The 24,154-nt window shown below is 41.0% G+C and overlaps 1 protein-coding gene across 1 annotated transcript in view; it reads left to right on the forward strand.

Annotated features, from left to right (window-relative positions):
• Positions 1-20,578: 20,578 nt before the first annotated feature.
• ANKK1 (ankyrin repeat and kinase domain containing 1) overlaps positions 20,579-24,154 on the forward strand; it is a 111,420-nt gene continuing 107,844 nt past the window's right edge. Inside the window, exon 1 of the mRNA XM_089673076.1 lies at positions 20,579-20,966. Coding sequence (XP_089529202.1) covers positions 20,782-20,966 — 185 coding nt within the window. The 5' untranslated portion in view covers positions 20,579-20,781. The remainder of the gene's footprint in view (positions 20,967-24,154) is intronic.

The following is a 24,154-nucleotide window of genomic DNA, read 5'->3' on the forward strand; positions in this document are numbered from 1 at the left end:
TTTTCCGAAAAATTATGACAAAACAAATACAACTTCAAAAAATGCGCCATTCCTCTTATGAAGTACGTCGGACTGTCTACTTTGCAAAAAAGGGGTCATTTTGGGGATATCTGTACTGTTCTGACATTCTTGGACCTCAAGAAATTAGATTGGCTGTCAGTACTTTAGGATTGATCAATTTTCAGATCTATACCATAGTTTGTGAACTCTATAACTTTCCTACAAACTAAATAATACATCCTAATTTGGGTTATTTTCACCAAAGACATGTAGCAGAATACATCTCGGCCTAAATTTATGAAGAACACTTATTTATTTACAAACTTTTATAACAGAAAAAAGAAAAACGTGTTTTTTTTTAAACATTTTCGGTATTTTTTTGTTAATTTAGCAAAAAATAAAAACCCCAGTGGTGATTAAATACCACCAAAAGAAAGCTCTAGTTGTGTGAAGAAAATGATAAAAGGTTAGTTTGGGTACAATGTTGTATGACCGCGCAATTGTCATTCAAAGTGTGAGAGCGCTGAAACCTGAAAAATGGCCTGGGCAGGAAGGGGGAAAATTGCCCGGTATTGAAATGGTTAATATCCAAAGCAAACTCACCCATTAATCCATGTCTCCATGCTTTACTTTGCCTAGCATTTATGGCCATCTTGAATATGGGCAGACGATTTGTGTAGCTTTTTAACTGAAATCCATCTTCCCTTAGCTCAGGCATACAGACTGGAGGGTGTGCTTAGCTGAAAAAGCCCCTCCTCCCCTCTTGAAGACTCCTGAGCTGCATAACATCATTTGCCTAGACCTGGAAACCCAGAAATAACTGAAGAAATGTTAAAAAAAAATGTAAAACAAATAAATATTATATACTTTCCTGTCTATTTACTAATTCTAGGATTACAATAGTCAATGTTGATTGACAGAGTGGAGTTCCATTTTCAATTACAATGTGGCTCGTGCAGCAATTATACATGCTATATTATGTTATTATTTGCTATATTTTTCATGTAAGTGGAGTTATCCTTTAAATGTGTGCTGAAATAAATATCTAAAATATACAAAATACAGAAATATTATAGATTTTATTGTAACACACTATACAATGCTGAAATGCAGTCTGATCTCTGGATGAATTGTTCAAGGTTTTGCAGAACCCCTATTTATTTCTGGAATGCAGATTTACATGATGGTATTTTGCTTGATATTTAAACAAATATGTTTGCAGATATCTAACAGGGGATCTTTCATGTGACTGCATACCTTTTTTTCCCCGTCTACAGTGACCACCTCCTCGCATTTTCCATACGGTTACTAAGCTCTGGTGTACAGAGTACTTCTATTCTATTCTCTGGATTTAATCTGAAGATTATTGTAGTTAGTTTATTTAACCCCTTGACGCCAACGTCACACAAATATGCGGCCTCACGGAACTGGGCTTTTTTCGTGGGGCCACATATTTGAGTACCTGTCTTTGTGCTGGGAGCGCGCCGCGCTGTGCGCTCCCAGCACAAAGACCGAGGTGTCACTGAGAGCCCTGGGTTCCGTTCTAACGATCAGGACCCAGGACTCCTGATTCTGGGTCACGTGATCGCTGTGATATCCTCTGATTGGCTATCACAGTGATCAGTCACAGTACAGCCCAGCCCCCTTGTTTTTTCTCTCTCTATGAATGGAGAAGAGAGATACATTGTATCTCTCTAACTCCTGACATAGAGAGATAAAAAAAAGTTTGTAGAAAAAAAAAAAAAGATAAATAAATATTAAAAAATAAAATAAAAAATAAAGAAAAATACCTAGATCAAGGTTTGATCTAGTTTTGTGCCAGGGTTAGTGTTTGGGTTAAGGTTAGGGTCAAAGGTCAAGGTGAAAGGTCAAATGTCAGGATTTAAAAAAAAAATTGGTATCAGTGTCAGAGTTAATGTCAGTGTCAGTGTGTTTTAGGTAAAAAAAAATGTGTACTATTGTTTCTGGGCTGTACTACGGGTACTACGGGTACAAACAACAAATAACATACACATCTATGGTATCGCTGTGATCGTCAAGAGCTGGAGAATTTATTTTGGCTTGTTCTATGGAGGTAGGTTATGGTTGTAACAAGAAACACACAGCTAAATAAAAAAATGGTTTTTTTTTACTATTTTGGGCCAGTTTTCCTTTGATAATTAAAAAAAATTATGAGCTATCCATTAACATTTACCACGAAATGAAAGCCCAATTTGTCCTGAAAAAAACAAGGTATAATCCACCTGGATGTACAAAGTAGTTGTGATGATATGTACGCTTTTACTATCACATGTCAACATTGCAGAATTGTGCTTAGACATTTAGATTTGTTTTACCCTTAGGTGTGAAGGGGTTAACTACATTCTTTGTCAAGCTGGATTTTCTGCATTATTATAAAAATGCTTCCAAAGGGTTTGTTTTTAAATAATTTCAGTCATATGCCAGCAGCAATATCTAAAGAAGGTCAGTGACACAGTGGTTGGCATTGCTACCTCCAACATTAAAGAGAAACATATTTCCACTATATTTAGAAAACAAATTATATATGTGACATATGTTTACAATATATTGGCCTAATATATTTTTAACATGTATTCTAAAAAATGTAAATTTAAATATATTTTCTAAAGGCCCATATTTAAAAAAATAATTTTTTTTTACATATATTCTTCAGATTTTTTTAAACATATAAAAAAGTCATTTGACATAATTTTACATATATTTGTAAATTAATTCCAAAAAAGTAGATTAAATGTATTTTCAAAGGCATATATGTTAATATGTTTTTTAAAAAATATTTTTCATATATTTGATAATATACAAAAACGCATTTCAACATACTATATATATATATATATATATACAGTCAGGTCCATAAATATTGGGACATCGACACAATTCTAACATTTTTGGCTCTATACACCACCACAATGGATTTGAAATGAAATGAACAAGATGTGCTTTAACTGCAGACTGGCAGCTTTAATTTGAGGGTATTTACATCCAAATCAGGTGAACGGTGTAGGAATTACAACAGTTTGAATATGTGCCTCCCACTTGTTAAGGGATCAAAAGTAATGGGACAATTGGCTTCTCAGCTGTTCCAAGGCCAGGTATGTGTTATTCCCTCATTATCCCAATTACAATGAGCAGATAAAAGGTCCAGAGTTCATTTCAAGTGTCCTATTTGCATTTGGAATCTGTTGCTGTCAACTCTCAAGATGAGATCCAAAGAGCTGTCACTATCAGTGAAGCAAGCCATCGTTAGGCTGAAAAAACAAAACAAACCCATCAGAGAGATAGCAAAAACATTAGGCTTGGCCAAAACAAGTGTTTGGAACATTCTTAAAAAGAAGGAACGCATCGGTGAGCTCAGCAACACCAAAAGACCCGGAAGACCACGGAAAACAACTGTGGTGGATGAGCGAAGAATTCTTTCCCTGGTGAAGAAAACACCCTTCACAACAGTTGGCCAGATCAAGAACACTCTCCAGGAGGTAGGTGTATGTGTGTCAAAGTCAACAATCAAGAGAAGACTTCACCAGAGTGAATACAGAGGGTTCACCACAAGATGTAAACCATTGGTGAGCCTCAAAAACAGGAAGGCCAGATTAGAGTTTGCCAAACGACATCTAAAAAAGCCTTCACAGTTCTGGAACAACATCCTATGGACAGATGAGACCAAGATCAACTTGTACCAGAGTGATGGGAAGAGAAGAGTATGGAGAAGGAAAGGAACTGCTCATGATCCTAAGCATACCACCTCATCAGTGAAGCATGGTGGTGGTAGTGTCAAGGCGTGGGCATGTATGGCTGCCAATGGAACTGGTTCTCTTGTATTTATTGATGATGTGACTGCTGACAAAAGCAGCAGGATGAATTCTGAAGTGTTTCGGGCAATATTATCTGCTCATATTCAGCCAAATGCTTCAAAACTCATTGGACGCCGCTTCACAGTGCAGATGGACAATGATCCAAAGCATACTGCAAAAGCAACCAAAGAGTTTTTTAAGGGAAAGAAGTGGAATGTTATGCAATGGCCAAGTCAATCACCTGACCTGAATCCGATTGAGCATGCATTTCACTTGCTGAAGACAAAACTGTGGGAGGCACATATGCAAACTGTTATAATTCCTACACCGTTCACCTGATTTGGATGTAAATACCCTCAAATTAAAGTTGACAGTCTGCAGTTAAAGCACATCTTGTTTGTTTCATTTCAAATCCATTGTGGTGGTGTATAGAGGCAAAAATGTTAGAATTGTGTCGATGTCCCAATATTTATGGACCTGACTGTATATATATATTGAAATATATTTTCTAAATATTGAGTATGGCCAAAATTGTAGCATTTCAAATAGATTTGGGAAGAATATTTTTAAAATATATTTAAAATATATTTTTCTTCCACGGGGGCTGGCAGCATTGGGTAAACTGCAAAGTAAACCCTACTTGCCTTTTTTCACTGTGGTTGTGTGAGTTACAAACCTGAGGCAGACTTCAAATGGCCCTCGGGCTGTGCATGTCTACTGGAAACCAATGACAAACTAAAGCGGGAAGCATGGCAGGCTGCTGTTAATTATGAAGCAGTGGGTTAGGGTTATCGGGCTGCAATGGAAAGTGGAAAGCTTCAATTGACTGATTCAAAAGATTTACAAATGATAATTGTATTTGCTATTATTATTATTATACAGGATTTATATTGCACCGACAGTTTTCGCAGCACTTTACAATATAAAGGGGGACGGTACAATTACAATACAGTTCAATATGGAAAGAATAGGAGAGCCGTGCCCATGGAGCTTAAAATCTAAAGGGAGGGGAAGGTGGTACAAAAGGTGATTGCTGCAGGGGATGATCTGATGGAGGTGACTCAAGTATGGTTCTTAAGTGGAGGTGGGGTAGGTTTCCTTGAAAAAATGAGTTTTCAAGAATCGCCTAAAGGTGGACAGGGTAGGAGCTGACTGGACATACTGGGGCAGGGAGTTCCAGAGGATGGGAGAAGCTCTAGAGAAGTCCTAGAGGCAAGTGTGGGAGGAGGTAACAAGGGAACTGGAGATCAGAAGGTCTTCGGAGGGGCGGAGAAGATATTTTGGATGATATCTGCAGATGAGGTTGGTCATGTAGCTGGGGTGGGGTGATATTGTGGATGGCTTTGTACGTTGTGGTTAGTATTTTGAATTTTATACCTTAGGCTAGTGGAAGCCAGTGAAGAGATTGGCAGAGAGGGGCAGTGGATTGGTTAGTAAGGTGTATTAGTCTAGCACAGGGCTTGAAAAAGCCGCTCGCCCACTCGCCAAATGCGAGGAGAAATTCCTCTGTGGTGAGCACAGATGAAGCATGGAGCAACTGCACCTGCGCTCCAAGCCTCATTGTGAAGCCGAGTTCCGGTTTACAACTTCCGTTTTCCAGCTTCTTCGGCTCCGCTGAGAGGAGACACCCTCTCCACCACCACGGTGGACTTGGAGGGACTAGGAGTAAGTACTGTATACAACATGTCATATCACTATAGCGGAGTACAGGGGAGCTGGGATATACATTACTGTATACATGTCATATCACTATAATGGAGTACAGGGGAGGGGGGATATACATTACTGTATGCATGTCATATCACTATAATGGAGTACAGGGGAGCTGGGATATACATTACTGTATACACGTCATATCACTATAATGGAGTACAGGGGAGGGGGGATATACATTACTGTATACATGTCATATCACTATAATGGAGTACAGGGGAGGGGGGATATACATTACTGTATACATGTCATATCACTATAATGGAGTACAGGGGAGGGGGATATACATTACTGTATACATGTCATATCACTATAATGGAGTACAGGGGAGCTGGGATATACATACTGTATACATGTCATATCACTATAATGGAGTACAGGGGAGGGGGGATATACATTACTGTATACATGTCATATCACTATAATGGAGTACAGGGGAGGGGGGATATACATACTGTATACATGTCATATCACTATAATGGAGTACAGGGGAGGGGGGATATACATTACTGTATACATGTCATATCACTATAATGGAGTACAGGGGAGCCGGGATATACATTACTGTATACATGTCATATCACTATAATGGAGTACAGGGGAGGGGGGATATACATACTGTATACATGTCATATCACTATAACGGAGTACAGGGGAGGGGGATATACATTACTGTGTACAGTTTTATATTTTGGACTCTTTATTCTAAAGAAAAATGTAATTTCATAAGCTTTAAAGGGGCGTGGTTGGGGGGGGTCAGGGGGGTTGGGTTTTTGGCGGGCCTGGGAAAGGTTGGGTGGGGCAACTGGTGGAGAGTAAGTTTTGTGACTGGCTAGTAGGTCTGGACTGAAGGGGATATAGCTTGTGTAGAGGTAGGCCAGTGAGGAGGGAGCTGTAGTAATCAAGGTGGGAGTGAATAAGCTGTTTTGTGGTGTTGTTAGTCAGGAAGGAGAAGATTCTGGAAATGTTGCAGAGGTTAAGTCTGCAAAATTTAGCCAGTGATTGGATGTTGGGGCTGAAGGAGAGGTCATTGTCTAGGATTACATCTAGCACCCTGGTATGTGTGGAGGGACCAATAGTTGTGCCGTTGATCTCAATAGTAAAGTCATTGGGGATTGGGGAGGAGGAAATATTGCAAGCTCAGTGTTAGAAAGATTGAAAACGTGGTGTGACATCCATACTGATATGTCACGCAGCAAATTTGTGATACGTAAGGAGATTGAGGGGATGAGTAGAGGAGTCATTAGATAGATCTGGGTGTCATCAGCATAGAGGTGGTTTTGGAAGCCATGAGAGTTGCAAAAAGCGGATCCTCAGACCCCCCCCCCCCCCGGTTTTTTTAACCTCTTTACCGGGGGTTGTCTTCTGCACAGTTCAGGTACTCACCCACCAAGAGGATCCAGCATTGTTAAGCTAATATCCTTCTGTTTTGCCTCTTTACTGAATTGAAAGGCAATGCCTTCTGGGATATATGATGTGCATATCCCAGGAGACAAAGGGAGCACAGTGCACCTCATTCGCCCGCAGGCAGAATTTAAGATAAACTTTCCCAGACTTCTCTTTGGTTTTAACATGTACATGGCACAGCCAAGGACAAACCTGGGAGGACTTGCCTTCATGCTGCTGGGCACTGTTGTATCTAACGGTTGGAGAACGGTGAATTTTTCCTTGAGTGGTAGAAAGGGTTTTTTTGGACACATATTTTCACAATTGCCCATTTGTTGCCCACATCAAGTCACAACTGCTCATTTGTTGTACGCATATTGTCACAATGTCCCATTTGTTGACAAATATTGACATAATTGCCCATTTGTTGGGAAATATTTTCTTGATTGCCCATTTGTTGACAACATATCGTCCCAATTGCCTGTTTGCTGTCAACAATTGTCACAATCTTTTGTTATATACAGTACGTGTCACATATTGTCAATTTGTTGTCCACATGTTATTGCTCGAAGCAAACAAAGAGATCTGTTGTTGGAGGAGAGCCAATCATGTGACTTTGACAGGTCACATGACTGGACTTTTCCACTGTCTTTTTTTTAACATTTCAGTTGCTACTATGTTCAGACAGCTTTAGAGTCCCAAAGTCAGGAAAGCACAGAGCACATTTATTAAGTACATTGCTGTGCTATATACACGTGTAGAGTTTTTTCTTTTTTTTTCTCCTGGAACGGTCCTCACGTGCACCCCACGGACCATGTTGTGGTGTGATCTGTCACTCGCTGTGTCCACCAGACACAGCAAATGATTGGTCAGTGTACCAGATGCTGCCAGTACCATGTGATTGCTGTGACCAATCACAGCAAATCACATGGCAATTGTACACAATGGATGGCAACCATTCATGCCATCCAATTTATACTATTGTGTTGATCTCTGTGATTGGTTACAGTGATCACATTGTACAGGCAGGGCCAATTACAACCCATTTTTACCATGTGATTAGCTGTGGCCATTCACAGCTAACCACAATAGTAAATACTGAATGAATCAGTTTAATTCTCTAAAAATGGTTGCTTTTTTTATGATTTTTTTTAACACACTATAACCAGAGCAATATAATATTACCATAGTAACATCATACAACTCTGGGGAAGTGATCAGGTTTTTTTTTTCACATTATAATTGCTTATACCAGTGACATCACTGAGCAAAGTCGCAGAATCGTTTTCAGTGTCTGATGACGAATTTCCCCCACGAATCATTATCACTCAATTCTGCAAGTGGTTCTAATTTACTATCGCTGTTCTCTAGCTGGTCTAAAACTGCTTTTGACCTAAAGGGAGGCTTTTTGGACGCCATGGACGTTTCTCAGTTTCCAGGCAGAAAAAGCAGTAAAAATGCAGGCAGGGCACAGGACAAAGCACTCGGGGCAACATGTATGTGAAATGGGTTGATACAGTAATGTTTTACTATGTTATTTTAGTGAATTTAGTGACTGTCACTTTTTGTCATTTTCAAATTTCCCGCCATTCCGTCCCCCGTACGTCCCGACGTCGCAGGGGACGGAACCCAGAAGACAGATGCCGGCATCCGCCGGAGGACATTACAGGGGACACTGCAGGAATGACATCACGGGAGCGCAGGACAAGGTAAGAAAAGAGTAGATCTCGGAGCAGCGCTGCATGGTAAGCTCGAGTGTAGCTCGGGGTTACCGCTTGTGGTACTGAAACTTTACCCCGAGCTACACTCGGGAATACCGCCAGGGAGGTTACATGAAAATTGTGGAGTTGCTTTTTTTTAATGAAACTTTCATCTAATTATACATTTTGTCATTATATGCTCAGTTCTAAGTAGAGTTTAACCCAATAAAATCATATGTAACTATAATATTTTTATATAATATGAAAAGTAATTTCAATCTTTATAAAATCAACAGTTTTCATTAAAATAAACCTGGCAATCCGGTCATGGAGGTCTTTATTTAGGAACTTCCTCCTCCTATGGTGGGAATTCTCAGTCCCTTTCTTTGAGTACTAGAAACTTCCTGGGAGGAAGCCATTCCTAACTCCCCCTTTTTCCACCTCGGAGATGGGGTAGTCATATATGCCCCCCCTGTTTTTATCTGTTTGCATGTCCTTGGACTGAGGTGCACAAGTATATGACCACACATCCATACACATTTATAATCGTATATCCACCACTTTCTGATGAAGTGGGTCATAGAACCCCAGAAATGCATTGAAGAGCTGGTTCCCCACTCCTCAAGGAAGATCTGCCTAGAATCTCTTAAACAGGGTTTTATGTGGAATGAGGTGAAGTGGAGCAGATGCAGCTCAAAACCAATCTTAGGAGTCAGGCGTGTTGAGTGTATGGAGTGGCCTCAACATACCCACTGACGCATTTCACTCCACCCAACAGGGCTTGGCCTCAGATTGCTCTCTATGACCGAGTCCCAATGGGCAGGGTGAAACGTATCAGACTGCTAGTGAAGTGCTGAAACCACTCTATACACTCAATGCACCTGACTCCTGGGGTTTCTTTTGGGGTTGCCCTCACCTCATTGAAGATCCTTGAACGTACCTAGGACGCTGCTCCCTTCATTCCCTTGCCAGTGGAGTGACTCCTCTCTTCCAATCTGTCTTCAGAGCTGTGCCATCAAGCCTTACATAGGGTCTTATGTGGATTTATGGTAAGCTACTGTACATGTAGTGCTCATCCTTTAAAGGGTCCACTGATTTGGTTCCGGGGTTCTTTCCCTAATAGCTTACTCTTGCAAGAGGGATAGCAGCAGCACGCCATCACTGGGATCTCTGTCAGGAGCGTCTAGTTCTCCTGCTACATAACACCTGCTGGTCTCATTCCATCATCCTGGTTTTGGCTGTGATACATTCTCCCTGCCTGTCTGTCCACCTGCATGGTGATTGATGTGGCCAGTTTCTGGGGGCAGAACAAACCTGATTTAAGCCAGCCAAGCCTGCAGCCCCATGCTTGTGATAGCATATGTAATAGGTGCTCAAACTCTCTGTCTGTCTGTCCTGCTCTGCTGTTTGGATTCCCCTGTTTATGACCTCAGAGCAGATATCAATTATTCTCGGAACTCTGCCTGTCTTTTGACTATGGATTGGACCCTGACTACTCTGAACATTGCCATTTCCTTTGGACCTGGACCGCTCTTGAACCCCTCTGCCTGTCTACCGACCACAAGTACATGTTTGCTGTACTACTTAAAAAAAAAAACATTGCAGATGTTTATAATAAAGAATACAGACTAAATGTCATCCAGTTAGGGTATAATTCTACTTTTTTGCCCTCATTTGTGACAGATTCGCCCAGGACTTTTTTTCTCAGAGAATAGGTGCAGGAACTCCCCAATTCTGAGTCATCCCTTGTCTCTGCCCCTTACCCACCTCTGAGCACCATCCCTTGGTTCTACCCCCTACCCACCTCCCAGTACTGCCCCTTTGAAAGAATACAGAAGCAAGTATCATTTTATAGTGCTAAGAAGTACTAAGAAGTAAATTGTATGTGATTTGTAAATGATACCAAGAAAAGCAGTAAAATAGATCCCTTGCAGCAACAATAGACCTTTCAGCAATAATAGATCCCCCAGCAACAATGGACCACCCACAACAAACTACCGCCCCAGCAACAACAAACCCCCTGAAAGAAACAACAGATCTCCCCACACCCAGCATCAATGGCCCCTTTAGCAGAAAGCAACAATAGACCCCTTCCACAACAGTAGATCCCTCCAAGGAACAATTTACCCCCCAAGGAAAAAAAGAGCCCACTCCAGCAACAATAGATCCCCCAGCACTGTGTCAGTGCTTAGGCCTGGCAACTGGCTGCTTAGCAATCAGTGACTGTATTGTAAGAGAAAGACAAGTGTACTCAATGTTTCCTATTGATCAAATGGCATTTTAGAGTGGTTTGGTAGCATAATTATAGAAGAAGTGAGGGATTTGAAAAACAAACACACATACTCACCTCCATACTGCAACTGTTCCAAGATGGCTCTAAAGCCAGGAACTGAGTGATTCCATGACCGCTGGTCACTCAGTTCTCAGTCTCTTGACTGCTCTCCTCCAACATTCACTGGAGCGCTGGGCTGGAGAGAAGATAGGAGCAGCTGGCTCTGACTCTCAGCAGTGACCTAAGAAGCAGAAAGACCTACCAATCTGAGATCTGTGTGGATCCTGACAATATTGTCAAGATCCTTCCAAATCCTGGAACGGCACAGTCACATCAACTGATAGCGGGCAATAGCTGATTTTGGGTCACAGGAAAGCAAAACTAAGTGCACTACTTTGATCCAAAAGAGAAGTATGGCTAAATAATGGCTTATATGTCTCCTTTTTTTTAAATAGGTACAGGTTCTATGAACAAACATTTTATCTTTCATACTATAGGCATAGCTACACTTTAATGATCCTATACTAAAAACAGGATTAGACTCACAAATGGCAATCTATTCCTTTTTCATTCCATATGCAATGCTACTAATTATTGCTGCAAGGCATTCTAAAAAAAAGGTCACTGACCTGTTGCACTGGCATTAATTTCATGGAGGAAAAGAGTGGTGACAGGTTGTAGCATTTTTTAAAATAAGCTAACTTTTCTTGCTAGGCTCAAACCTTTCTGTTCATTGCACAGATTGTAACTACTGGGAATGAGCTGAACACACACAGGATGTTCACTGAACAGCTCACAAATTCTGAATGTTAATCCAAATCCCACTGAAGTCAATGGGAGCAGGGGCGGACTGACCATTTGTAAACTCAGGCACTGCCCGAGGGCCCATGGTCATTAGGGGGCCCCATGAGATGCCCCTGGTACCTTTTTCATATCCTTTTTTGAGTTTGGGCAAGGACACAGGGGCCCCATGATCCCCTTTTGCCCGGGGGCCCCAAGAGTTGTCAGTCCGCCCCTGAATGGGAGCCATGCTTGTAAAATGAATCATGACAATTTCAAGGCTAATAGGCAAGTGATTGTCAAACAAATTACATGGGAACTGTCCCCTGCCCAGGGGAACATGCACCTATGCAAAAAATAAAATTTTGAGGGAAGAAGAGATTACAAAATATATGTATAAATAATAATTTGAATGTTTAAAGTAAACATTAAAAATACACAATTCTGTTAAACAACCTGCCTGGCATTATCTCAAACCTGTTTGTAAAGTGGAACACCTGTAGGGTGTATACAATGTACATCAAGACTAACATTTACAAAGAAAAAAATACACTTTAAATTCCTGTTAAATTAAATTTTTCTGTCAGCATACTTTTTTTCCCCAAAAATTGGCTTGGGGACCATTCCGCCTAGCCCCCCCCCCCCAAAAAAAAAGCAGTGAAATGTAAATTACTGACAACTTTTTTCAATTAACTAAATTGACTAAACTGTCACTTTTGCTGTAGTCTATCCTACAGCAAGAATGACAAAAGAGCACAAAAAAACAAAAAAAATCATGCCAGATCCCTTATCCTTGATTAAACCTTATTGGGTTTGTTAAGGATTTTAGAGGGAGCCATGCATAAAAAAAAACAAAAAGTTGTGAGGTCCCCAAAAATCCAATCCCTTCAGGTCTGATATCAGTTTTATGGGTTTCCATGTACAACCCCCCCGAATTCTCTCTTGAGCAAGCAACCTGGCTAGCTACGAGAGGGGGGATTCTAGCCAAATTCCAAATATGGAAAATTGGGACAAAATCCATGAAGCTCAACCCTAGAAACCATGTAAGTTATAGAAGGTTTCTGGTGCAGTTGGTCCCATTAATCCAGGAGAAGCATATGAAGACACACAAAATGGCTATTGGTGGCTGGGAAAACTATTTACTGTACTCGTAAGGACTTTGTTTCCTCTCCAAAAAATGAATAGCTATACATTTGCAGCACATGGACAGTACAGTGGCTAAGAGGTTAATAAATACATAAACAATAAAATATAATCCCACGAGCAGCTCTAATGTTTAATCTTAACGTACAAAGAAAATAAAATAATAAGAAAGCTGCCGACACCTACATATACTCATATAAATGTGCTCAAAACCATAAAAGCACAATGACAGTGCCGTGCTTTCCTTGCAATATTAATATACAACAATCAAATGTGACCTCAAATTCTCAGCAAAAAAAATATATGTATGTAAACTAAAAATTTGACATTTAGTAAGTTCCATTTGCTTGTTAAATCTTTCTTCTTTAAAATCACAATAGGACTACTTGTATTACTGCTTGTCTTCTTGATATTAACATGTGCACCTCCACCACCAACGCACCAGATGTGCCCTCAACTAGAGCTTTTGACCTCACATAAAAGCTTGGTCAAAACAGGCCGAGTAACACGTAAAGGAGGGGCTTGGTGACATCATGGCGCTCTAGTGTTTATAGAAAATAGTCCGAAAAAGAGAAAATATCCAGTGAGTAGCAGTTGTGTGGACAAAAATGCCTTGTTGATGTCAGAGAAGAATGGGCATTCGATTTCAGCTGCGACATTCAGATGGCAGGGTCAGAATTTACCATTTAAAACACGAAAGCATGGATCCATCCTGCCTTCTATCTACAGTTCAGGCTGGTGGTGGTGTAATGGTGTGGGGGATATTTTCTTGCCACTAGCAATGTGTACCTAATAAAGTGGATGGTGAGTGTAGACATCACAGGAAATTGATGGTGACCAGGGGCGGACTGACAACTCATGGGGCCCCTGGGCAATAGGGGATCATGGGACCCCTGTGTCCTTGCCCAAACTCGAAAAAACCTATGAAAAAGGTACCAGGGGCATCTCATAGGGCCCCCTACTGACCCTGGGCCCTCGGGCAGTGCTCGAGTTTCCAAATGGTCAGTCCGCCCCTGATGGTGACCCACTTCCTGCCTGACACAGACTTAAATACAACATACTCAAAGAAGCGCTGGGAATTTTTAGACTTGCATATGAAGTCAGATGAAAACTTAAAACAAGCTCAACAGCTTTGGTAAGTCCCATACAAGTACTTTTTTTGCACTTTTTTTTTTGTAATGCAATTTAGTAGTTAACACTAAATAAACACAGCTGGGACCTTGATGAGCACTAAAACAGCCCCCTTCCCAGCTCTGGCTGAGCTGGGGCCTTGATGAGCAATTGCTAAACTGCGTCTTTACTTCCCAGTGGGGCAGCAGCCCTTCAAGCTGGGAGCTTCTCATCCTGGACAAGAAGATCCCTGCTGCTCCAGGCCCAAGACTATTTATACACACCCCAGCCACCTACTGAGTTTCACCCCCAGGGATTAACGAAGACCACATAAATATTCAGGCTGTGGGTCTGCCTCTTCCAGCCCACTACATTCTAGAATTCATTATAAGGCAGCAGAGAAACAGTTTAGCATGCTGCCACTGAAACCTAAAACAGCCCTAAATAATCACATACTGCTCCATTGGTTACAGGGCAGCAAAAAAAAAAAAGCAAAAAGAAAGAAAACTGAATTTACCTGACCTTTCTAGCAACCTATCTAAAAGGGTGCTACATCGGCACTAATAATTCAAGGTTGCGTCGAGTAGAAATCCCCAGAGCTTTATGCTATGAGAGACTGGAGAACACAATATAATGTGAGTTTGGTACAAGCTATACTGTATATTCTGCATAATGCTAATAAATGACAGTCACAAGAGATGTGCTACTTATGTCTATATACAAAAATAACCAAGTTAAAAGAAAAGGTGTTAATAACCCATGTATTAAAATAACTTAATCTATTCACAGTTATTCTGTATTTACTTATATGTCTCATCTCTTTTTTTTCAGTTTATCAAGATCTAAAATTAAACAAGAATCACATAGCCTGTGGCTAATCATATGACTGAAACCACAAGGAAAGATAATTGTGGTTTGTGCCATGACATGCCTACAAAAAGTATCATAATCTTTGATAGTTATTATTTATTGCCAAAATATTTTGTATGGCAGATTGAAGTAGAATGGAATGCTTTTCTCTGTAGTGTTATGCAAAGGTGTATTTATTGTGTTTTCAGCTGTCAGATGTATTTTTCGTTATGCAACTTTCAGAGATCATTTTGAATCGAAAAAGATCATTTCTATCATATAGAAACTGTACATGCCATGCATGTTGTAAGGCAGGGTTTCTCAACCAGGGTTCCTCCAGAGGTTCTTAGGGGTTCCTTGAGCAATGAGCAGTTTCTGCCTCTCAGATAAGTTCCCACTGACAGCATTGATCTTTTTAGCTATCTGTAAGGTTATTCTTCCCACTGACCACAAGTGTAAGGAGCATTCTTCCCACTGACCATCACATTAATGTATCATGAGTTGTAGATATAGTCGTTCTTAGCAGGGGTTCCCTGAGAGAGGAAAGTTATTTCAAGAGTTCAAAAGATTGAAAAAGGCTGTTGTAACTTCTTCCCTTTCACTTTACCGTATTTATTTTGTTATATACTGTTGACATTTTAAAAACCTCTGTATATACAACATGTATGCTGTAAAACTTTGTACATTTAGGGTCCATGCACACTAGGTGGCTGAAAAAATGCCAAAACCTCTGGCAGAAAAAACATTACAAAAAATGCTCATAGTGTCTCGTATTGCAGAAGAGCGCTTATGGGCATTTTGCTTTTATAGGCATTTTTTTCAAAAATATTCCCTTCTGCTCATTTTTCACTATCATCAGTGTACACTTTGAAAATGTTGAATGCTCCTAAACACTGCGTTTATCCGCAACACGTGTTTTTTCTCTCAAAAGCTTATGTTTTTTTTTTTTCAGCCTGAAAATGCTCCTCTGCAAATATGCCTGTAAACACTCAAATGTGCATGAACAAATAGATTACCATAGAGTTGCATACAGACACTGGAAAAAATGCCAAAAGCCTGTACAAGCAGAATTTTTAATGCCCAGTGTGCATGAGGTCTTAGAATTATTTGTATAAAAAGAAGTGCGGTGGTCTCTGAATACAAAATCCTGAGTAAAGGTCAACTTTCAAATTTTGAGCTATGTATCACCCCTTGCTGGTACAGTATCCAATTTGAACACTTTATTGGCAACTGAAGCATTCTGGTTGCATAATAGGTCAATAGGAGTGGTGTATAACTTCAAGGTCAGAACGCAAGTTGCTTGTAGCAAACACTGAAGAAGATGAGGAGATCTGCATGTGCACCCCTCCTTGATTTGCATCTGTATTTATGTCCCCATCATTCAAAACAGTATACCTTTTTATTACCAACTCATCAATTGGATGGACAATAGAGTGTCAACATTCTCCCAACTATGTACATTCTATTGGTCTTCCTCAGGGCTTTCAGTTTCTTCTCTTTTACCCATGTACCCTGTGATGTTATTGTTCTTTTTTTTCTTTGCAAGGTGTGATTTTTTTTGTCCTGCAGCCCTCCTTTCTAGATCTTTCTCTCTCTTCTCTTGTCCACCGACCAGCACCCCAGGGATCATGTCCATGGATGTCAAGTGCCTCTGCTCCAGGTTCCTCTGCTTCTCACTCTCTTCTGCCCTCAGAATATGAGTCTCATTTCTCTTCCACGTTTATAAGTGCCTCAGCTTCTTCCTCCTTTTTTTATTATGACTCTTTCTTTTAATTTACAAGTCTATTCTGCTGCCTCCTCTCTCTTTCACTTTGTTTTCAATCTCTACTTGAGATTGTCCCCTCAGCCTTTGTTAGGCAATTAGTCCCACTGCATCATTGCCTCCCACACCTGTATTAGTCTCTAATTCTTCATCCTCTTAAAAAATCACAATGAATAAGTCCCACTGTCTCCCAACCTCCAACTCTACAAAGGATTCCACATTTGCTGCATCTTCTCCTCTCCATTCAGTTCCTGAGTCCTGCTGCTTCCTCTCTACACCCCTCCAACTCCACAAGTGCCTCTACTTTTGATTTTGCTGCCCTTGACTCACAAATTCTACCACCCCCATCCACCTTTCCACCAATCACAATCCATAATGGCCTCTATTTCTAGTTGTCACTCCCCCAAGCCCTCAAGCTACATTTTCTTTTCTCTTGTGCACCCTTCCCTTCCTTCAAATCACCTGTTGAGAATAACTAAAGACATCCTCAGATATGATGGTATCCCATTTTAACTTCCATGCACCCTCACATTACAGTGTTAAAGCCTGGTAACTGAAGGCACTAAGCTCTGAATTATGGTGGGGGGAGCAGATAAAGCAATTATGAGAGGCTGGACTGCACCATCAGTCAAGAACATGATTTGTCACTGATTGTGTGCTGCTCCTGCTATCCTGGTGGCCCTGGGCAACATGACCTATGTTGGCTATTCAGAAATTCAGCCCTGAAATTAGTGGCCATTAGTGACAAATATGTACGGCAAATACTGTAATTTATAATGTTTTCATTCCCTAAGTGTGGCCACTATTGAACTATTGACTATTGAAATGAAAAAAATGAAGAGCATTGTTCTTTGTAACATACTCTCATTGCCTGACTGCTGCATGTGTGGTTTGTCTGTGAATCTATTAAGTGGAAAACAATTGGTATCTGCAAGTCAGTTTTGTATAAAGAGGAGACCAATTACTATCACTGAGATTGGAAGCAGCTGTATGAAAAGTTATGTGTATGTACTGTATAAAATAAGTATATACACTACTATGTAAAGGTTTTAGGCCCCTTTCATATGGGATGGATCTGGTTTAGCTCAGTAGGGGATCCATCCACTAATCCCCTGTTGGGCTGAGCAGAGCTGCTGAATGACAGCTCTGCATAAGCAGAAACAGCCTTCTCTCCTCTATGGGCTGTTGGATGTAAGCAGACTGGCTGTTGACACCCAGCTGCCCTCCGATCCAGACAGATGGAGGGGAACGGATCCCCCTTCCCTTTGTTTTTGCCAGATCGGATAGGACTTAGCTGGGTGTAAATGGACTCAAGTCCATTTACATCTGACTACCTATAGAGAAGAATGGAGGATCCACCTGAAAAATGGAAAAGAAGATCCGACCTTGTGAAAGGGGCCTGTCAGGAATGGATTCACCACTGGTGGTGGGACTCACCTGCCGTGTGTGCTGCAGTACCAGGGCTGGCCAGCGGGTGCTCTCAGCAACCTGACTACACCTGACGCTACCCAGACGATCCATCCATCCCGCACGGATCCAGTCACTACTGTCCAAACCTGCCAGCCCCTTCACATTAGGCTTTCCCCCGGTACATACCCTCGGCGGACCCCTCTACCACAGTTGGGTGCACTCAGGGGCCGCAACCTGGTCTCAGTCCTGCGCCAAGTCCATCCCCACCATCAGGGGGTCTGGTGAAAAGGCAGACTGTGGCTTAGACTCCACACCCTGGGGAATCCTGTTCTGTGGGTCACTAGAGATCCCGCCGGGCGGTGCCTGACGGTACCTTACGGCCTGCTTGACCATTCCACCTCTCCAGCCCTGACTACGCCTGTGTTCCTGAAGCCTGCTACTTCCCTGTGTCAGTCCACACACCTCTGGTCATACCCGGATCCCTAACAGGGCCTTAGGCAGGTGTGAAAAAATGCTGTAAATTAAGAATGCTTTCAGCAATAGAACTGTTAATAATTTATTTTTATCATTTAACAAAATGGAAAGTAAATGAACAGAAGAGAAATACAAATCAAATCAATATTTGGTGTGGCCACCCTTTGCCTTCAAAACAGCATCAATTCTTCTAGGTACACTTGCACACAGTTTTTGAAGGAACTCGAAAGGTAGGTTGTTCAAACAGTTTGAAGAACTAACCAGTGATCTTTTGTGGATGTAGACTGTTTCAAATCCTTCTGTCTCTTCGTGTAATTCCAGACATGATGTTGAAAACAGGGCTCTGTGGGGGCCAGACCATCAGTTCCATGACTCCTTGTTTTTCTTTACGCTGAAGATATTTCTTAATTACATCGGCTGTATGTTTGGAGTCATTGTCTTGCTGCAGAATAAATTTGTGGCAAATCACAAGTCTCCCTGATGGTATGGCATGATGGATACATATGTGCTGGTATTTCTCAGCACTGAGGACACCATTGATCCTGAACAAATTTCCAACTCCATTTGCAGAAATGCAGCCCTAAACTTGCAAGGACCCTCCACCATGCTTCACTGTTGCCTGCAGTCATTATTGTACCGCTGTTTAGCCCTTCAGAGAACAAACTGCCTCCTGCTATAGCCAAATATTTCAGATTTTGACGCATCAATCCAGAGCACCTGCTGCCATTTTTTACACTCCTGCTCCTATGTTGTCATATATAGTTGAGTCACTTATCCTTGTTTCCACATCGATGTTTGGCTTTTTATGTGAGATTGTTCCATGAAGACGACTTCTGGCCAGACTTCTCTGTGCAGTAGATGGATGTGCTTGCATTCCATTGGTTTCCACCAGTTTTATGCTGATGGCACTACTGGACATCTTCTGATATCAAAGGGAGATATGCATGATGTATCTTTCATCTGCTTCATTAAAGAGGAGCTCCAGTCTCCCCCCAAAAAATTAAAAGTCAGCAGCCACAAATATTCTAGCTGCTGAGTTTCAATATAAGAACACTTACCTGTCCAGGGATCCAGCAATGTCCTCACCTGAACCGATTCTTCAGTCAGCTTTGGGTGCAGGCGCCGGCATCTTAGGTAAGGGAAACCATTAGAGAAGCCTTCCGGCTTCACAGCTGTTTTGCTACTGCACATGCGCAGCCATGCTGCGCTTTGTAATTGGTCCCACAATTGGGACTTGTGTGTGCCCCAGAAGAGGAGGATGCAAACAAGCAGAACTTCCCCTTTTGTGTGAAGTTCTGCTTTAAGTTTCCTTGGCTGATCGCTGCGACTATAGTCCTCAATATTGCCCATTTCTTTGAGCTCCTTCAAAAGAGCTTGAACAGCTTGTCTTGAAACCCCAGTCTGCTTTGAGATCTTTGCCTGAAAAAGACCTTGCTGATGCAGTATAACTCCCTTGTGTCTTGTTGCTGTGCTCAGTCTTGCCGTGGTGTATGACCTGTGACATGAAACTCTTCCACAGCCTCACCATAGTGCCAGAGTTTGGCTATTCCTCACCTGGTTTTAGGCCTCCTGCACAGCTGTTTCAGTTAATGATTGTGTTTCAACCCACATATGACATTGATGATCATTAGCATCTGCCTTGTATAATTGATTACTCAGACACGACTCTAATTCTACAAAATCCCTGACTTTGCGCAAGTGTACAAAGTGTGCAAATGTAAAAATTGTTGCTGGTTTAAAGTCAAAGGGTAGTCAAACCAAATATCAATTTGATTTAGAAGTTAATCTGTTTGCATGTTGTACATTGATAAAGATAAACAATTAAAATACATATTTGTGAAAGCTTTTTTACTTTACAGCATTTCTTCACACCTGCCTAAAACATTTGCACAGTAATATATATATAGCAATGCAATGCTTGACATCTCTATAGACAAAAGTGTATATCTTTATTGGATAAAAATATGTCCTTTAAATTTGCATTTTTAATTTCGTTTTTCAGTTTTATATATAGAGTTGAAAAAAAAAAAAAAAACAGTGAAAGCATTTATCTCTGGTAAATAATCAGTGAGTCATCTTCACAATGCTCTGAACATCTCTGTGTGATGGAAGGATTAAAGAACAAGGGAAACTTTTATTTAATAGGTTGTAGACTGCACAGTCAACATACCTGGGGATTGTGAAATTTATATGAAAGTATTATTATAGGATGGAACTCTGCCTGCATTATAGTGCTGGGCCCTCCTTCTATGTGTAAGACAGGTAGCTCTCAACCAGGAAGCAGAGCTTTTAAAAAGCACACACACTTCAGCAGAGATACAAGTCTGACCAAATGTACAAGAGAGACTGGATGCTTCTTACTTTGCTGCCATGGCTAATGCAGGGGGTGAACAGATCCGCAACCTGACCCAATTTAAGAAAGAAGATTTCGAGAAAGATTGGACTCCAATAGCTTTAGGCGGATTTGGGAAAGTCTATAAAGTGAGGCACATAAAATGGTGGTCCATCTATGCTGTGAAATGTTCGACCCTCCATGGAGACCCTGAACTTGAGAGGTAAGACTTAATTCATGTAGTGATTGAAAAGTTTATATGAATATCATATATCTTGCTCTGTGCATAGATCTAAACAATGCTGTGCTCGTGTTAAGAATTCATTTCATCTGGTAGAACCTGAATTTCAGGAAAACTGTTTCTTTCTTTCTTACTTTTTTGCTGCAAACAGCTAAATGTCTTTTATAATATAAAATATGGTTTGGAAGTACGCTGTATTTAAAATAGAATCATTTTTAATACCAGTTTCAAGCCTTCCATTTTTTTTCTGAGATGAGAAAGCAGGACAGTGGAAAATATATAAGCAAAGAGCACACCACCGCCATGCCCCCGTTATGTGGACCATAAAGAATTAACATCCAAAAAAATGATTGGTTAAAGCCGAAAGTGCTTTTTTCACTACTACATCTTCTTTTATGGGCTCTTTCAAAATAACAACAGCAATAATTTAGAGGCTGAATGAAAGGTTTACTGTGCTATAACATTTATAGAGGTCTAAAATGAAGGACAACTGAAGAGGAAGGAAGGACAAAGGGACAGCCTTAGAAACAGTTGAGATCTATATGGTTTCCAATAGTTTACAACATTCTTTCTCAGCCTTTTCAAAACAGAGGAAACCTTGAAATAACTGTTTTCAGGGAACCCCTGCTAAAAAATTACTATATCTACAACTCATGATTCATACAGTAAGTGTATTGGTCAGTGGGAAGAATGCTCCTTACACTTGTGGTCATTGGGAAGAATTACCCCCTTACATATAGCTAAAATGATCAATAGTGACAGTGGGAACTTATCTAAAAGACAGAAACTGCTCATTGCTCAAGGTACCCCTAGCAACCTCTGAAGGAACATTAGGGTTCCATGGAACCCTGGTTTAGCATGGCAGTTTTTTAAGTGCACCTGTCATTAGTAAAAATTGTAACCACTAACCAGAATCTTTCATGAAATACAACCTTGGAATAGAATATCAGCATAGTTCTCTAGCAATTTTCTTGGGTAGAGGACACTGCTATCAGCAGGACAAATCTGACAGTACAAACACAGTCCTTTATAAGATGTATGCACTGATAAAGACTATGGCTACTGTTTCTTTTTTTTTTTTTGTGGTTTGCTTTACATATTGCAAATAGTAACTTTTTCTTCCATTTGTATAAAACTGTAGAGCAAGAGTATAACTAATGTATATATGGTGGAGGATGCGGGTAGCAATATGATTTGGCTAAAGTGATTGTTTATATAGTTAGGGATTATGTGTATGAGTGCTTTAAAAGCAAATAATGTTGTGTTGTTCATAGATTAAAGGATAAGCTCACCTTTCTCAACATGTTATTTGTTACACCTGTATTTAGGGCGTAACATTTAACATGTTGAGAATCCACTACCACGCCCCCGGATCTGCTTCCTCCTTGCGATAGCAGGAGGGAGGCCTTCTCCCCATTCCCGTTATCACAATTTGAAAACAGCGCAGCTGTGCAGAGCTCCGCCCACACAGTTGCGTCATTCAATAACAGAGTTCTGTGAATGAATACCTACAAGTACCTTCATTGCAGCTGATGGCTTGTAGTTCTCATTGAACTGTGAAGTGCCCTCATAGTCCATTGAGCCTGGCATTGCACACACAATCTGCCGATCGCGGGTGCAATGCTGTACAGGCAGCCAAGAGAAAAAAAATGAATGCACAATTTTTACCTGCAAAAATGTGCATTATTTATCTTTTTAAAGGTGAACGTATTGTTCAATTTATTTTGAAATTGAAATAAAAAGACAGGGAAGCATCATCAATGTATTAAAAACGTGTAAGTAAGTGAGCGCCTTCTAAATAATAGCAGCTGTACACCAAAGGCACCATATAAAACCTTCCAATACACAATAATATACAAAAAGGTGCAGCGCTAGAGTACAAATAAATGAACATATATATACATGTATAAAATCATGCAAAAAACATAAAGTGATGCTGTGCACTCATATATATGCCACTATACGGTGGCTAATATAATGTGAGGAAGAAACTACTGTGTCCACAGATAAGTCCAACGTGAAAAATGTGAACAAGATCCCAATCGATCCATGGACTTCCAAACAACATAGACTGTGCACGTGGTGAGACAGTGAGGATACAGATTACGCACTCACCAGATGCGCAACCTTTATGCGCCTTTATATATTATAGAGACTTCCAATATGTCATCAGAGGTCTGGTCAGGTCTGGTCAGGTCCCCTTCGTTATCCCATAATCTGCATACAGCCTTCTCTTTAGGTGATGACCACTCTGTAGATGCACCTGGCTCCCAGAGGAGCTCAGAAAAAACAGAGAGGGCCAATAGTGCGGTATGTCTATGGATGCTTAAGTGAACTTCTCGTCTTCTCCACAAAGTTCTTTCTTTCGGTCAGCTCAGCTTCCAAAATTTTAAACTTTTTTGGGTTTGTTATGGTCTCTTCTAAATCTTCCAGATCCCATTCTATGCTCCTCAAGGAATTTCTGAGCTCATTGATTGTCCAATCAAACTCTTCAGCGCTGGTCACATTACTTTCCTGTAGGAGCTCACACCAGCGTTGATACAGACCACGGCTGGTATTTAGTGACTTCTGTACCTCCCTGCGCAAGCCTTGCTCCGCCTCCCAAAGCTTGCAGTACGGAAAAGAGAGCACCCAGCCACGTTCACTCCGCCTTCAAAACTTTTTATGCAGATCAGAACACCCAGCTCCGCCCCTCAACCAACAGTGGTTGCTCTGCTGGCTTGACAGTTCTTAAAAATGTAAGTGGCGGGCCATCCAGTGACATCACTCATGTGGCCCCACCTCCTCGTAACATCATTGACCCAGCATGCCCCGCTTGATGATGCCACAAGGGGCGGGGTCACACATGTGATGTCCCTGGTGGCCCCGCCCCTTACATATTTAAGAACTGTCAAGCCAGTGGAGCAGTCAGACAACCAGGAGCCAGCATTGGGAGTGAAGCTTTATTTTTTCCTTCTTTTTTGGGTAGCATTGGCGGCGGGCATCATGATTGATGTTGGATCTACTTTGGGGGACATTATTTTATTTTTCTTCTTTTAATAAAGGACTTGTCAAAAACTGTCTCCTGCCTTTTTTCACACTACACACTTTTTTTGTGAATGGGTAGCGGTACCATGTACCCCATACTCATTTACATAGGGGGGGCGGGATCTGGGGTCCCCCTTGCTCAA

The sequence above is a fragment of the Staurois parvus genome, unplaced genomic scaffold (assembly GCF_062004578.1).
Source record: "Staurois parvus isolate SC_StPar_1 unplaced genomic scaffold, SC_StPar_1.0 ptg000135l, whole genome shotgun sequence".
In the NCBI taxonomy this organism is placed as follows: Eukaryota; Metazoa; Chordata; class Amphibia; order Anura; family Ranidae; genus Staurois; species Staurois parvus.